The sequence below is a fragment of the Mastomys coucha genome, unplaced genomic scaffold (assembly GCF_008632895.1).
Source record: "Mastomys coucha isolate ucsf_1 unplaced genomic scaffold, UCSF_Mcou_1 pScaffold21, whole genome shotgun sequence".
In the NCBI taxonomy this organism is placed as follows: domain Eukaryota; kingdom Metazoa; phylum Chordata; class Mammalia; order Rodentia; family Muridae; genus Mastomys; species Mastomys coucha.
The window spans coordinates 126357839-126375483 of record NW_022196904.1 but is presented as its reverse complement, the minus strand read 5'-3'; the positions used below and the strand labels follow the sequence as shown (position 1 = coordinate 126375483).

At 44.3% G+C, this 17645-nt stretch overlaps 1 protein-coding gene across 10 annotated transcripts in view; it reads left to right on the top strand.

Annotated features, from left to right (window-relative positions):
- Window positions 1-6049, top strand: part of Ebf3 (EBF transcription factor 3) — a 119045-nt gene extending 112996 nt beyond the window's left edge. For 2 of the 10 annotated variants that reach the window (XM_031388655.1, XM_031388657.1), the window contains exons 14-17: window positions 509-697; window positions 1102-1299; window positions 2225-2337; window positions 3375-6049. In XM_031388655.1, the coding sequence (XP_031244515.1) occupies window positions 509-697; window positions 1102-1299; window positions 2225-2337; window positions 3375-3392 (518 nt within the window). In that variant the 3' untranslated portion in view covers window positions 3393-6049. The remainder of the gene's footprint in view (window positions 1-508; window positions 698-1101; window positions 1300-2224; window positions 2338-3374) is intronic. The other 8 variants (XM_031388662.1, XM_031388661.1, XM_031388660.1 and 5 more) reach the window with 6 other exon arrangements.
- Window positions 6050-17645: the final 11596 nt, after the last annotated feature.

The window sequence follows — 17645 nt, the reverse complement described above, 5'->3', positions numbered from 1 at the left end:
CATTCTGCTGGCTCCCAGTTACCCAGGCTATGCAGCAGGCAAGAAGCTATGGCGCCCACCCCACCCCTGCTCACAGAGACAGCAACTGTGAAAATGAAGACCCCCCAAACAGTCTTTACAGGGAAGTTACGGCCACAAACAAGCTCTCTTTGTCAGCTATGGCATTTGAAGGTCTATTGAGGCTGAAAGTTCAGAGAGAGTGGGGTAGCAGGTCAGGAATCCAAGCTGTTGATAATTGCTTCTAAAGCAGTGTGTAGAAACAGCTGAAGGTTAGATCGAAGCATGCTTTGGCTGGCCATCGAAGCCAACAGAGATGGAACAGGTCTTACCAGTGGTAGGATTGGCGTGATAAGATTATCTAAGCTGGCTAGAATCACCAGGGCGAGAGGAAGCATAAAGTCAATTTAAAATGTTGAATATATGATATAGATTCTCGGGGAAACCCCCCCCAAGTGTCTGTCACTGATAATAATGTTATTTTTGGCCGGGGGGGGGGGAATTTTAACAGTCGGCTACAGTCGCAATACAAGCAGCGTGTCCCCGCGAGGCTACGTCCCCAGCAGTACTCCCCAGCAGTCCAATTACAACACAGTCAGCACTAGCATGAATGGATATGGAAGTGGCGCCATGGCCAATCTAGGGGTCCCTGGCTCGCCTGGATTTCTTAATGGCTCCTCCGCTAACTCTCCCTACGGCAGTAAGTGTCTGTTTTTGTCACACGTCATCACGCAGATTCATATTCACTACAAAGTCGAGTGTGTGTATTGCTTGGATGTTCTGTGATGTGAGCTACTGGATAAAAGGAAGGGTGGCCCCAGAGGCTGGGCGTCCAAATGACAACTACAAATTGACCTAATTCAGCCCTCTCCCACAACGCCATCTTATTGGCCACCAAAATAAAATCTGAACCACATGGGGCTGCTCAATTGGAAGAGAGAGCCCGGCCCCCCCAAAGCGTTTGCCTGTTATCCAGAGTGGCCGAGCCGAAGCATGTCTTGTCTTGTTTTGTGGCCCCTCCCCGTGCGAGGCGAGGCCCTCAGAGCTCTCGCCGTGGTGCTGCGCCACGGCCCGCGCGTGCTGACCATGTTTGCTTTGTTGCAGTAGTGCCGTCCAGCCCCACCATGGCAGCCTCTTCGGTCACCCTCCCTTCAAACTGTAGCAGCACACACGGCATTTTCTCATTCTCACCTGCCAATGTCATCTCCGCAGTGAAACAGAAGAGCGCTTTTGCGCCAGTGGTCCGGCCCCAAGCCTCGCCTCCTCCTTCCTGCACCAGCGCCAACGGGAACGGACTGCAAGGTGAGGGCGGTGTGGGTGGGTGCTCAGGCCCCATGGCCCCTTCCCAAACCCCGTGCACGCCTGTGGCATTGCATGTGCTTCACTGGTCTGCATCTTCCTTCCTGCCCTGCTGCCTGGTCCTCCAGCCGAGCATATACCTTCTGCCTCTAGGTTTTGTCCAGCCCATTCTTCCTATGCAGTGATCTTGAATCAGCACTTCCATGCCCCAAGGGGTGGAACCTCACTTGAGGGGAAAGGAGACTACAAGAGCAGAGTACCCAGGCCTGGCCCTTCTCCATGCAGGGCATGCCCCTGCCCTTAGTGCCAAGCTTTCAGCTTCCTTATTAAAGGGGCAGCAGAAACAGTCTCAGAAATGGGTGGCAGGTCACTGTGCCATCTTGGGAGCCCATCCCAGACTGTGCCTGCTCCCCTTTGTCACTGAGGCCGAGCCATTATTTACAACCTTACCTTCAGGACAGTAAGTCTACATGGCTTTGCTCTCTCTTGGAAGGGGGTGACCCAGGGCAGTTTGTGTACCATGACTGGGTGGCAAGGCTGTCTGTAGTTGGAAGTAAGTGTTCTCTCTCAGTTCAGAGGGGGAAGGGTTGGCCCAGGGGCATGAGAACTACCACCTGGACACAGCTGTCCACAGCCGGGGCCATATGGAGCACCAAGTACCCTTCCCAGCACTGAGGGCAGCTCACGCGGCATGTGACCTACAATGAATGTGGTGGTGAAGCCATATGGGTGCCCCTAGGCCTTTGGGCTCACACGTGACTCCCTGAGATGCACAGGGGCCACACTTACTTGAAGTAAGTGGCCATCACCTGGCCTCTTTCAGACACCACCTTGGGTATGTGCTCCACTGGGTGAAAGTCAAACCCATTCTCCTTTAAACACATGAACCCATTCAACCAGTATTTACTGAGTGCCTACTATGTGCCAGGCTCTCTGCTGGGTGCCGAGGACGCAACCGTGGAGAAGACAAACTGGCCCTTTTGTGAAGTCGGTGGTATATTCCACTTTGATGAACTAATGCTCAAAAAAGGAACTGGAAAGGTATCAATGATTTGAACTCATTGTCTTCACAACACCTGTCAGTTCTGACGGGAAGCCCAGGCCCCAGGTGCCGCCAGCCCGCCTCAGAGCTGGCCTTGGGCACCAGGCCAGCGCTGCTTAGCAGGCAGGCAGTGAGGGGAGGTGTCTGTGGACATGCCCCAGCATCGAGGCCGACTAGGTGGTACCATGCAAGCAGTGTGTACACAGGGGCCTGCCAAACCATAAAGTTGTAACGGTGAGTCGGAGATAAATTAATATCGTTGAAATTAATGGACTGAGAAATTGAAGCTCACATCACTACATGAACAAATGTATTAATATGTTATACATAAATTAATGAGAACAGTCATTCTGACAAAAATTAAACAACACCAGAGTTAAAAGATTTTAAATTACATTCGGACCAGGAGTTCACTCCAGAGCTCGCTGCGCTTGGCGCTCTCGTGCCAAGCTTCTCTTATTCTCTGGAGAGAAAACAGCCCCCTGAGGTGGTGGGCTGCCTCCACCACTCCATGGCCATGAGATTCCAGAGCAGCTGGGCCCTGTGTGGCTTTGATCTGAGAGCCTGACTCACCCTTACGCTACAGAGCTGCTAGTAGGAGGTCAGAGCCTGGGCCCAAAGGCAGAGGGGGAAGCTGAGGTGGAAGCTGAGGCAAGTCTCCATTTCACATAGGAAAAGCAAGCCTTCAAGCCACGGCCAGGCTGGTTCCTGTCTTTCCAGAAAGTAGGCTTCCCTTTGCTTTGAGCAAGATGTGGAGTCATTTATGTGAAGCAGGAGCCTGCTCTCCCTCCTGCAGAGAAGGCCTTTACAGAGGGCTGCAGCGCCAGACAGGCCTGCGGGACTCCTGCCAGTGCTGTGGCCTCACCCTAAGAAGTAGACTTAGCAATACCACTGCCACCAGCGGAACTGACTATATGGCAGGGAGTTGAGCGAGTCTGGCCTCCCTGTGAATCCCAGCACAGGAGGAGCAAGCTGGGCCCACTTGAGGGTGCGTGTGGGGTGGTCGCATTAACTTCTGTCTCCTTCTCTTTTGCAGCTATGTCTGGGCTGGTAGTCCCGCCCATGTGAGGGACTCTGTTTACCTTCGCAGCACCCAGCATCCAAGGACGGACTTCAGGGGACACGTGTAGTGTGTTAAGACGTGCTGATGGAAACAATACCTTCAAAACTAAAAATCAGCCACAGTTGAATGCTACAAAAGACATTTAAAGATTTTATTTAAACTGTTAAGAACCAACACGAGAACAAGCCCACTCCTTCATGAACAATTCCATTTTATTGACTGAACTTTTCTCATAACTTCACATTTCTCAGTCCTGAAGATTAAGGAAAACAAAGCAACGCCTATTTTGTATAAAGTTTCTGATTCCGTCTTGGCTGTCTAGTGCGTGCTATCTGTGTGGGGAGAAGCTTCGTGAATATGCACCGTTTTGATGCCCATGCGACACTGAGGACGAAAGCCTCGAAACAGTTTTCTGTACTCATATCTAGATTCACAATGGTTGTGTATCTCTATAATGTGAAATATTTTTTTGTGGTGAAAAAAAGGGGGCCAAGGAGGTATGAGCCATTAACTGGAACAGAGGAGGATATGACTAGGTGAATTTGGGGTGGCAGGGAGGGAGGGAGGGTTTATCATTGCTTAACTTCATCTTAATGAAATGAAACTTTGTAACTTATTGTAGTTAGAAATTGTAACTTTGATATCGAATCTCTTGCCTTCAACAAGCACACTGACAGAGAAAAAGAATATGCTACTGTCTGCTGGTTCCAACATTCTCCCACCTAGAGCTTCCTGTTAAAGCAAGTGCGATCAGCAACAGTTTTTCAACTTTCGCGCACTGTAAACCTATTGCATTCTTAGGCTACTGTGAGGTCTATGTTTCTTGTACCTGAAATTGTCCTTTTGACTTCTAGACCCTTCTTCCCCGATGTGTTTTGTATGTGGTTATAAAATTGTAGACTTTTGTGATTTTGCCAAAGTTGTAGCTAAATATTTATACACTTGTCTTGAATTTTTTTCAGATCCACTTAAAATATTTAGAAAAACGAGTTTTATTCCTTATGTGTCTTATAGGGGATAAAATGCTCTTTCATGCGACACTTCCTTTCCCATGAACACTTGCAGTTGCTAAGGGACTTTATTTTGTAACATATCAATTATAAATATTGTATTTATCTTTGAAATTTTGTACATTGCTTTCCCTGCCTTCTTTCTTCATGTCTGTTTTGGTGTTTGATCCTGCCCAGTGTTGTAGCACAGGGAAAGAGCAGACACCAAGAACTGTCTCTTTGATCTGTTTTGTTGAAATGAATCAATGTCCTTACATTTCATTTGTACCTAAATCATTTGCTATCATTTAGACTTTCCATCATCCCCCACCCCTTTTTTTATGTTGAGGAAAAGTCAAATTCATTGTTTATTTTTATATTATTTTTAAGTTATCTGAACAAATACTTTTGAAAAGAAAAGTTTGTTGTATAGTCAAAAGAAAATGGTGTCAGCGGCCGTGACAAATTCTAGTAGGTTCTGTGCATGTGGAGCGGCCGTGAAGGGGCCACACCGTCCGGGCTGTGTCCTTATTTTATTTTTAATTTTTAATTTTTTTTTTGTAGAATGTAAAAAAAAAAAAGTCATTTTAGCTGCCACCTATGACTTTGCCACATAGCTGAACTGTGTTTACTGGAAAAATTCAGAGGCCTAAAGTTTAAAATAAAATTTACTTCCGACGTTTTAATTACAAATGTTTGCCACATTAACTTCTCTGATGCCTTAAAAGTGGACTTCTCTGAAGAACTTCTGTGCTATTTTATCACAGGCTCATACCACAATTGTTAATATCTGGAGATGGATGATGAGCACACACACACACACACACACACACACACACACACACACACCAAAAGCACAAACCTCCAGTTTGCCAGTCACTTCTTCCTGGGTCTGTCTGCTGCTTTCTGCCCTCTTGCGCTCCCCTTGGAGTTAGAGAGGTATTGGGAGGAAGCTGCTGGTTAGTGCGTTATTATTTTAAGCAGGTTCTTTTTGTGGTCAGATCCAACAGCACTGTCTGTACTTTTTTAACTGCGAAGGCCTCCTTCAGACACTCTGCCTCTTAGTGCCAAACCCACCGTGAGACCAAGAGTCAGGACTCTTTCTTTTTCCTTCACACTCATGGCTCGTGCAGACAGTGCATGCTTTGCAAATAGCAGCAGAAGCCACACTGAAAACAAAAAGGAGGGGATTTTTTAAAAACTAGACACACACCTTCACAAAGAGATGACATAAAGCTTAGAAAGTGTTCATTCAAGGGACTCAATAAGAGAAATGGAATGTCCCCAAGGGTCAGTGGGCCACACTCTGGCTTTGTGGCTGCTGACAGGGCTTAGCTACAACGAACAGCCTGAGAAGTCACTTTGGAACTAAATTGCCTCGATTTATTTTGTCTAAGTAAGGGTTTGACCTAAAAAGAGCTCACGTGCACATTAGCAAGTGTCCTCATGCCCGCACCTGGTTTGTGTTTTAGATCAACTAGTCAAGCGCCCTCATTGCTTCATTGTGTCAAAAAACCGAGAGCTTCACTAAATGGTAGATTTTGCTGTCAGAGACCCTACAATAAGATTGTTTTATCTGTACATTTTTTCAGATATTTAACTGTATAAAATGTTCATTTTACACAATATTTAATTAAAGTATTTCTTGTCTGTGAATTTCACTTTTGGTAATTTTATCTGTTTTGACTATTAAAATGACTGACAAATGAATTGGGGGTTTCATTTCCACATCCTGGGCTCCAGAGCCAGGGCTCACCAAGATCTAAATGGTTTTCAAAAAACCTTCCAGAATTCTCAGCCCTCAGTTAACATAGTTCCTGAGGTGGTTGTGATGCCACAGGTGCCATCAGAAGACTTGGGGCCCACTCGCTTGGGCCTGAGCTGTTTCTGACACAAACACCTGGTCACAGCGGCTCTGGGGTGCCCTGTAAATGATCCTGAGGTTGGGAGAGGTTGGGTAATAAGTGTCTGAACTGGATGGCTGGATAGTACTTGCTCTGGCTCCCCCAACACTCACTCGTCCCTGATCTCTGCATCCTCATGTACCTTTTTGGTAAGAATCAGATGGGGCTTGGCAATATGGCCCATGGATTGATAAAAAGGATGGCAGTACTGCTATGTGTCACTGGCACTAAGGTATCTTGTACTGGCCACTAGCGGCTACACATAGATGAAGATCAAGCCTGGGACTCCAGTGATGTCAGCCATGGGCACAGGTTCTGATTTCCACAGCCCTTGCCTGTCTTCCTACCTCATTCTATTTCTCTCAGAGCCTTGCATTCTCAATGGCAGGCAGGCTTTGCATGTTTTGGCTTGCAGTTCTGTCACACGTTCAGTAAGTGTGATCTAAATTAGTACTCACAAATGTCATCTTAATTACTTGTTCTGCTGAGCAAAACAGGAAACAATTATTCAAAACAGAAAGAAACTTGTGAATACCTTTCCCTCCATCAGGGCTGAGCCTTTGTTGGCTGGCCTTAAAGAGACAGTAAAGAAAGAGGTTCTTATGGCACAAAGCCCACTTCAGGCCTTCCCAAGTCACCAGGGTGGAGGAACATGTTGCCCAAGGCCTCCCTCCTCCCTCAGAGACCAGGAACTCTGCTCAGGTCTTTGGAGCTAGAGTGATAGGGTCTGTTGACCTGGACAGAAAGAAGTTCAAGAGCTTGCGTTTCAAACCAGAAGCAAGAACCAATCCTCTCAAGAAAAAAAAAAAAACGCATGCGAGTATTGTCAGGTCTCTCTAAGGTCTTTCAGGCTTTTAAAGATTATTCAAAGCACTTGAAATGGGCTTCAATCTAATGCCTCATTTCATTGCATTAAACAGCCTAGTTAATAAAGAATCAATATATTCAAAGGGCAAGGTTATCTTTTGTCTATAAGGGGTGGTGTCGCGCTGAACCTTTTATAGTTCAAATGCTGAAAAAGACCTCATGAAATCCATACTCATCAAGTGGGTCAACGAGAGCAATAAAGAGGCCCCTGAAAGGAAAGAAAGGCCGCTCTGCTTTAAAACAACTCCGGGCCTTATCTCCCCTGTTCGGAGCACCCAAAGAAGTCCTCAGAAAATGTCAATTTCTCATCAAGACAAGAGGCCACGATGATCATTTTCTCAGAGAATACATACAATTAGGAGAATTCAGAGAAGCACGGTGTTGATTCCTAGCTTATTCTGGCCCCGCAAGCTTGGAGCGCCCTCCCCAAAGATAAAAGGGGCTGTTGATAACTGAAGTGTCAATATGCCGAAGAGCGAGTTTTGAATGTGAGTCCTTGTGCTTTGAGCCAGCCTGGGCCGATCCCAGGCCCTGATAACGGCACAGCTGCCAGCAGACACCAAGGGCTGGCCCTCACAATTAATGCCATGAATAAATCACACAAAAGAGTTGAGATGCTTTATGCTGGGTGAGACAATCCCCTGTTTTACCCTTCAAGGATTCTTTTTATGTTGGAATAAGGTTGCTTTTAATGAAATTTAAACTCATCAGAGGAAATCAAAAACCTCCAATCAGATTACAAATTGATTTTTTTGGTCATTTGTCATGTCCCAGCATAGAGCTGCAGGTTTCACAGGGAGCCAGTTGCTGATGTAGGTTGGGAGTAGGGGTGGACCAGCTCCCAACCTCGGTGGCTCTATATCCTATCTATGCCCTGGGGACAAATGGGAGGAGGGGAAGTTCCTTAGTGGAACAGAAGGGGACTGTGAACCCCATGTACATGATTCTGCTAGTCCCCACAAACCAAACCCAAAACTAGACCTGGGACCAAGCAGTTCTGAACCCTTCCATCTCTAAACAACCTTGGGGTAGGGGAGACCATCCTAGGCAGTATTCACTGGCCCCCAAGTCTAGCTTGACATGAAAGTCCCATGGATGGCCTACCTTTTCAAACCACCAATGACTGATTTGTGGGTCAGTGGCTTGCAGAACACGGTGTGCATCACACAGTGCTTCCAGAGTACTCTGTGTGAGGTCTGGGCTCTATGTCTGGTGTTTGAAGCTCTCAGTTTGATTCCCAGCACCACAAAACAGATAGAGCAAGGTTAGGTGACTTACTGGGGGGCGAGGAGAAAGCTATATGCCAAGTGCAATCTCTTTGGCCTCCAAATCCTTGGCCTTTCCCACTATATTTTGGACATCCTTAAGAATTAAAGAGAGAAAGAACTTGAATGGGAAGGAGAAGGGAATCTTTCTAAGGTTTCTAAGGGCTTTCTAAGACTCACAACCAAGTCACTCATCATGGAGGTCTCTATTGCATCCAGGTCATCTGATCAAACTGGAAGAGGAAACTAGCTGCTCTGTCCAGCACACGCCAGAAGGCTCAAGAGGGTTACTACAGGGCACAGTCAACACTACACATCCTTACTCTCTGGACTTGGGCTCGAGGTTCTTCTTCCCTGGGGCCTTGGTAGCATCTGCAGTGTATGAGGGTTGGGGGAAGAGAGAAGGACAATGCTGTCCAGCTCCACTGACACTGCACCAGAGGGACTGGACAGCTGAAGTTTAGCCTTTAAGCCACAACCAGAAAGGGGTCAGTACAAATTGGCTTCTGTTAGTGGTACAAGGTAATGAGATGAAAAAGGAAAATGAGAGCCATTGTAGTTGGTTGTAGAGTTACAATGAGTTCCAACAGAACCGACGGTGTTAAAAGCAAAAGAAATAAAGGCTATCAAGGGGCCTTGGTGTCTCTCTCTGACCTATCAGACCACTCTCCCTCCCAAGGTTTGAACTGATGGTGGCTCTTAAACCGTGAGTCATGACTGTAGCTCACTCACTTATCACTAGGCAAGAAAGACACCTTGCCTTCTGGTGTGTGCTGGACAGATCAGTTAGACAAGGTTGGCCACCAGAGAAGGCTGAGTTCAAAACATAGCTCTCTTCCTGTGAAGAATAAATTCTTTTCTGACACATGGCCACTGGCACAGCACAGGACCTGAACGGAGGTGCAGCTTCCAGTAGAGGCAGAAAAGACATAACCAATGTTTTTTTATCTTTAATCCACAGCTGGCATTTGTGACTCATGAACTACCTTTGGAAAAGGGCATCTTCCCCACCAATTCATAAGGGAAGAACAGGTGATCAGGAGCTAACCCACGCCAAGTGTGTATGAAGATGCCGCAGGAAACCTGCTGCTTTGGAAACTATTGAAAACTTAAAGAAAAGGACTCCAACCCCAACCCCACCCCTGAACTTCCTGAGAAGAAGCAGAAATGGCTAAAAGTGGACAAAAATCATAAAATTAGGGAAAAATTATTATAGAAACAATTCAAAGCCTAACTGAACAAAGAGGAAACCTTGCTCAATATCAATGGATATGGACTTTATTGAATATCTGGGGCAGACATCTAGTCTTCAAACACCCACAAGTTTGTACATTATTAAATGGGCAGATTTATACATCCGGGGCGTGCTTGTCAATCAGAGTTCTTGTAAGGCAAAAAGAGAAATGCTTAGGAAATTGTGTTCAACCTCGCTTAAAAGATATTACATGTTCCCATGTAGTATGGCTGAAAACAGAATCAGTAATTAATGTCTTATATAGTCACGTAATAGAATATTATAGGTTCTATTAAGTTACAAAGATCATGTTCTGAAGTATGTTTCACAAGAAGATAAATACCAATGACACAAAATTATGTATGTGGATATACTTTGAACATAATAACATAATTTCAATCTGTAAGTTTCTAGAGAGAAGGTTAGAAGAACTCATAAACACATTAAAATGATGAGCTAATTTTTCTCATAATTAAACCAGGAAAATCACTTCTCTTAAAAATGGGTGTTCACTGTTCCTAGTGGAGAAATGGATGTTCTCTCAGAGATCTCAGTAGAACCCTTATGACCTCTCTCTGAAAATCAACTGGATGTTGTATGGGGACCTAAGTGCTCATAGCCTTTTGACTAATTCCATTTCTAGGAATCAATTCCAAGGAAATAATCAGAGACTGGAGAAGACTCTAAGTGCATGAACCTTTCCTACCACCATATTTATTAAAAGTTGGAAAGCACCCAAATGGCTGAAAACAGGATGAGTAATATAGAGTCATATAGTGGGATATTATGGGTTCTATTAAGCTATTAAGATCATAGTTTGAAATATATTTCATGAAATGATAAACACCAATGACATAAGTTATGTAAGTATATAGTACCTTGAATGTAACATGATTCAGTCTGTAAATTTCTAGAGAAGGCCAGAAGAACACATACACACACTAAAAACTACTTGTTAGAATTTCAATTCCCTTTTATTATATATTAGATGTGAAAAGTTTATATATTATAAACCCATTTTCCATTTACTCTTAGTCCTAAGCTCAAAAAGTGATAATGTCTCTATTTTCCAAGTTTTTTACAAAATGGATGAGCAAGTTGTATCTTGGAGAACACTTCTCTTGGTGTCAAGAAAGTACTCTTCTTAAGTAGCCACTGAAGACCACTGTACTGGCTGATTGTGTGTCAACTTGACTGGAGTTATCACAGAGAAAGGAGCATCAAGTGAGGAAATGCCTCCATGAGACCCAGATGTAAGACATTTTCTCAATTAGTGACCAAGGGGGGAGGGTCCACAGTGGGTGATGCCATCCCTGGGCTGGTAGTCTTGGGTTCTCTAAGAAAGCAAGCTGAGCAAGCCAGGGGAAGCCATGGCCTCTGCATCAGCTCCTAGTTCCTGATCTTCTCGAGTTCCAGTCTTGACTTCCTTTGGTGATGAATAGCAATGTGGAAGTGTAAGCAGAATAAACCCTTTCCTCCCCAGCTTGCTTCTTGGTCATGATGTTTGTGCAGGAATAGGAACCCTGACTAAGACAGCCGCATTCCCTCCTGATGCTTCCTCAGTCTGTACACTGAGGCTGCAGTGCCTCAGAACAAGGGAGACCCTGAACTGTGCAACAGCTCTCACAACCTGCTGACAGGACAAAGAAATCCTTAGAACTGCTCTGAAGTATCTGAGACAATTTTTCAATGTGCTGCCTTTTATTTATTGGTTGTTTAATATTATTTTGTTAGATCTGTCTATCTATCTATCTATCTATCTATCTATCTATCTATCTATCAATCACCTAACTACCTATTTATTTTTTTATGTCTATAGTGTTTTGTCTATTACCGTGTGTGTGCCTGGTGCCTCTGGAGGGCACTGAATAGCCCTGAGACTAAAATTACAGATGGTTGTGAGTCTCCATGCAGGTGCTCGGAAACTGACTCAAGTCCTCTGCAATAGCAGACAGATTGCTGAGCCATCACTCCAGCCTCGTGTTCTAGTTTTGAATACAGTTAAAGGAGATCTAAATGAATTCAAAGTGTCCTGTAATCACAGGTGGGTCCCTAGCACTGCTGCCATGGCAACCCTCATGTTCACTTGCAGACACCATGTGACTCCCTCCACAATCACAGATGGTTTCTTTGAAGAAGTGGATTGAGCAGATCCTAAGGATCACCGTACCAGTCTCCCACCAGCCAGGGAACAGTTAAGACAATCTTGGACAAGAAGAAAAAGTGAATTTCCCTTCCCTACTTTCTCATTTCAAAGCTTCCTACAAAGCAAAATCAGTCAAGACAGCAAGCTGCTGGCAGAAGATGCCTGTGGACCAACACGATGAGCTGGGGGAAGACGTACAAAACCTCAAGAAGTGTATGAAAGATGCTCACATCACCAGCAGAGAATTGCCAGTCAAACTAGAAAGAGTCACCACTTACAGTCAACAGAACCTGCTACAGTCCGGCAGTCAGGCAGTACTGGAGAGGGTACAGGGGTGTGAGTCAGAAGTCACTGAACAGTACAGCCACACTGGAAGACTCGCCAGCCGCTTCTCACACAGTAAAGCACAGAGCTAACCACTTGACCCAGTATTTCTAGTTCTAGTCCAGACCCAAGAGACGTGAAAAGCACATGCTTGCCTGAAAACTCTCGCACAACAGCGATGTACACAGCAGCCAATGGGCTGCTATAGCGACACAATAGGATATTATTCAGCCGTGAAAAGAAACACACACTAAAGCATGTCGTAACACAGAGGAACCGTAATAACATGTTAAGAGAAAGAAGCCAGTAACCATACTTGCCAATCTCTCTATTGCAATGTCATGTCCAGAGTAGACAAGTCTACATAGTAAACGTTCGCTGCCATTATTTGGCCTGGGAGTACAAGGAACAGAGAATTTTAGCAAAAGACTCCTGAGTTTCTTTTTGAATTGGTGGAGATATTTCAAAATTGTCTATGGGTTACAGAGCATTCGGTCGTATTCCTGAAATGCATGTGTCACCCCCATGTGAATTATTTCAATAAAGCTGTTATAAAAATAATAAAAAGTTCCTGACCCAGTGGCACAGGCCTGTCATCCCAACCAATTGGGAGGAGAGAGCAGGAGAATTAGAGCAAATTCAAGGCCAGCTGGACACCTTAACAGGACCCTGCATCCAACTAGACAGAGTGATAAAAAAGAGGACTGGACTGGAGATGTAGCTCAGTGACAGAGCCTTTGCCTAACACAAGCCAGGCCCTAGGCTCAATTCCCAGTATCCGGGTGGGAGTTGGGGGAGGGGGAGATCTGAGGTTTTTTCATGATATAAAAACATGAACATTATTTTCATGATGACATAATCTGCTTCTCAGAGCACACAGTGTATTGGATTTCATTGTGAAATATATGTATATATTTGCTGTCCTACTGTGTTCCCCTCTGCTCTCTAGCCCCTGTCCCCGGGCTAGCCCTCTTCCTCCCTTCTGTTTCTGGCATGGACATTCTAGTACTCTCTTGCCATCCACTTTCTTTTGATGTCTTGCTCCTTCTACTTTCATGTCACACTCTCAGAACGCATATGTGTATATTAATTCAAATATAAGTTCTGCATATGAGAAGGAACACGGGGTACTTTTCTGCTTATTTTGTTTAACACAACGGCTTCTGGTTCCACTCATTTTCCCATAAATGTCTTAATTTCATTCTCCACAGCTGAACACAGTTCCATTGTGTCTATGAGGCATCGTCTGTAGAGACTTGTCTGTGTGTGGACCTGTAGTTGGCTTCCACGTCTCAGCAACCCCAAATGGTGCAGCAAGCATGGGTGCAAGTACATCTGTGGAGTGTTCACTCACAGTCCTTCAGGTATACCAAGGAGTGGGGCAGTGGGTCGTGTGGCAGTTCTTCTTTTAACCATGTAAGCACTGATTTTCATAGCGATTGAAGCTTCGTTTTCACTCCCACCAAATGTGCTCTTTTCTCCCTTCACATCATCACCAGCATTTCCTGTGGTCTTCTGGCTGAAGTGAATGGAATCCCACTGCTGCTGCAATATTTATTTCTCTGATGGCTAATGGTGTGTCCACAACGTCTCCCAAAGCGCTTACTGACTATATGTATTTCTTCCTTTGACAACAGTCTTTTTTATTAACTCAGTTACTGATTCTGAGTGTTTAATTGTAGAGTCACTCACAGGTTCTAGATGTGAATCTTTTCTCAGATGCAGCTCGCAGACTCTGCTCCGTAGGCTGTTCTTCATGGTGCTGTTTGGTTTACCTTGAGTATACTTTTTTTTTTTAACTCCTTCCAATCCCATTTGGTCTTAGGGTCTTGGGTCATTAGGTCACACTCAGGTCTTAGGTCTTTTGGTCTTAGGGTCATTTCCTGAGCTACTGGAGTCCTTTTTAGACAGTCTTCACCTGTATCTATGAAGAGTTTCTTCTAGAAGCTTCTGAATTTCACGTCTTACATGTAAGGGTTTTGAGCCATTTGAGTTGATTTTGTGAGAGATGTGGATCTAGTTTCATTCTGTCAACATTGGGGAACTTCTCAGCACCATTTGTGAAGGGAACTTTTATTCCCCCTTCTCTGTGTGATCATCTTTGTCAAAGATTAGGTAGCCATGGCTGCTTGGGTTTGTTTCTGGGCCCTGTATTGTGTTCCACTGACCTATATGCCTGTCTTTGTGCCAACAGCATGCAGTATTCGTCACTATGGTTGTCTTAGTCAATGTTCTATTGCTGTGAAGAGACACCATGACCACAACAACTCTTTTTTTTTTTTTTAGCTGAAATTTAAGTTTACTTTTTAAATAATGGTGTTATGTGTGTTTTACTCAACTGTTAGACAGGTGTCTTTTTTTGAAGAAAATCTTTCCAAGGGTTTTCCCTTTTTTTCAAGAATGATTTCTATTCATATTTATTTATTTTTCTTTAAAAAACTGTTTTCACTTTCTCAGCTTCTTCTTCTTTTTAAATTAATCATTTTATTCATCTACATTTCAAATAATATCCCCCTTCCCAGTTTCTCCTCCACAAACCCCCATCCCATCCTCTCTCTCCCCCTTCTCTTTTGCCTCTATGAGGGTGCTCCTCCACCCATTCATCCACTCTCCTCACCTCACCACTCTAGCACAACCAGATACAATAGAAGGGAAAGTGGGAAAGAGGCTCGAACACATTGGTACAGGGGAAATTTTCCTGAACAGAACACCAATGCCTCAGGCTCTAAGATCAACAATTGACAAATGGGACCTCATAAAATTAAAAAGCTTTTGTAAGGCAAAGGACACTGTCAATAGGACAAAATGGCAGTTTAAGGATTGGGAAAAGATCTTTACCAACCCTATATCTGATAGAGGGCTAATAACCAATATATACAAAGAACTCAAGAAGGTGGACTCCAGAAAACCAAACAACCCTATTAAAAAAAATAAACATCTTCAATAAATGGTGCTGGTCTAACTGGCTGTCTGTATGTAGAAGAATGAAAATAGACCCGTATTTGTACAAAGCTGAAGTCCAAGTGGACCAAGGACCTCAGCGTAAAACCAGATACACTGAATCTAATAGACAAAAAAGTGGGAAAGAGCCTTGAACTCATTGGCACAGGGGGAAATTTCCTAAACGGAACTCCAGTGGCTCATGCTCTAAGGTCAAGAATTGATAAATGGGACCTCATGATACTGGAAAGCTTCTGTAATGCAAAAGACACAGTCAATAAGACAAATCGGTAACCTACAAATTGAGGGAAAAAAATTTCACTAACCCCACATCCAATAGAGGGCTAATATCCAAAATATATAAAGAACTCAAGAAGTTAATCACCAAAAAAAAAAAAAAAAAAAACCAAACAACCCAATCAAAAAATGGGGTATAGAACTAAACTGAGAATTCACAACTGAATCTCAAATGGCTGAGAAGCACCTAAGGAAATGTTCACAATCCTTGGCAAGCAGAGAAATGAAAATCAAAATGACCCTGAGATTCCACCTTACACCAATTAGAATGGCAAAGATCAAAATCTCAGGCAACAACACGTGTTGGAGAGGATGTGGAGAAAGAAGAACACTCCTCTTTTACTGGTGGGAGTGCAAACTGGTATAACCACTCTGGAAATCAATCTGGAGGTTCTTCAGAAAGGAAATAGATCTACCTGAAGACCCAGCTATAGCACTCTTGAGAATATACCCAAAAGACGCCCCACCATGCCACAGGGGCACGTGTTCCATTATGTTCATAGTGGCCTTATTTGTGATAGCCAGAAGCTGGAAACAACCTAGATGTCCTATGACAGAAGAATGAATACAGAAAATGTGGTTTATTCACAGAGTGGAATACTACTCAGCTATTAAGAACAAGGACATCCTGAGTTTTCCAGGCAAATGGATTTCCTGGAAAATATCATCCTGAGTGAGGTAACTCAGACCTGAAAGGATGTGCATGGTATGTATTCATTAATAACTGGATATTAGCCAAAAAAAGTACAAAATACCCAAGATGCAGTCCACAGAACTCAAAAAGATTAACAAACTGAAGTGCCCGAGTGAGGATGACTCAGTCCCACTTGGGAGAGAGAATAAAGCAATAACAAGTGGGGGGAGAGAGACCTGGGAGGGAAAGTGGAGGGGGGGAGAGCGGCAAGGGGGGAGAGGGGAACCTGATCTGGTATTGGGTGAGGGAGAAGGACTGAAGCCCTGAGGGCCAACAGAAAGAATGGAAACAGACAACCTCAGGAAATACCTAAAGAAATGTTCTACATCCTTAGTTGTCAGGGAAATGCAAATCAAAACGACCCACAACTTTTTTTTTTTTTTAGATATTTTCTTTATTTACATGTAAATTTCTCCTTTCCCAGTTTCCCCTCCAAAGAACAAACAAACAAACAAAAACAACAAGAACAAACCCCTGTTGCCTCCCCCCTCCCCATGCCTGCCACCCCACCCTCTCCCACTTATTGGCCCTGGCATTCCCTTACACTGGGGCACAGAACCTTCACAGGGCCGAGGTCCTCTCCTCCTATTGATGATCAAATTTGCAATCCTCTACTATACACATGCTGCCAGAACAATCAGACCCACCATGTGCAGTCCTTGGTTGGTGGTTGAGACCCTGGGAGCTTTATAATAGCCAGAAACTGGAAACAACCCAGATGTCCCTCAACAGAGGAGTGGATACGATACCGAAATTGTGGTACATCTACACAATGGAGTACTACTCAGCTATTAAAAACAATGAATTTATGAAATTCTTAGGGAAATGGATGGACCCACAACTCTTATAAAGCTAAGCATTTGATCAGGACCCTGCATTTGGTTCAGAGGTTTAGTCCATTAACAGCATGGTGGGAAATATGGCATCGTGCAGGCAGACATGTTGCTGGAGGAGGAGCTGAGAGCTCTACATCAAGATCCACAGACAGGAAGAGAGAGACTCTGGGCCTGGCTTGTGCTTCTGAAACCCCAAATCCCCCTCCTGCAACACACTTCCTCCCACAAGGCCATACCTCCTAACAGTGCAACTCCCAGGAGACCAAGTATTCTAATCTATGATCTTAAGGGACCATTCTTATGCAAACCACTACAATGGTCTGTAGTGTAATTCAAAATCAAGGGCTAGGATACCTTAAGCCTTGCTCCTTCCCCTTAGGCTTGTTTTACTATTCAAGGTCTTTTGTGTTTAATTTGAATAATACTAATGTCTTCTTCTTCTGTTATGAATATCACTTGAAGGGCTGGAGAGTTGGCTCAGCAGTTAAGAGCACCAACTCTTCCAGAAGACCTAGGTTTGATCTTCAGCCCTCATTTAGTGGCTCACAATTATTTGTAACTCCAGTTCTAGAGGATCTGATGCCCTCTTCTGGTCTCTGAGGGCACAAGGCACATACATAGTACACAGACACACAAGCAGGCTAAACACCCATACGCATTAAATGAAAAATAAAATAGGATGCCATTAGCTTGGCTTTCTTCTTTCCTTCCTTCCTTCCTTCATCCCTCCCTCCCTCCCTCCCTCCCT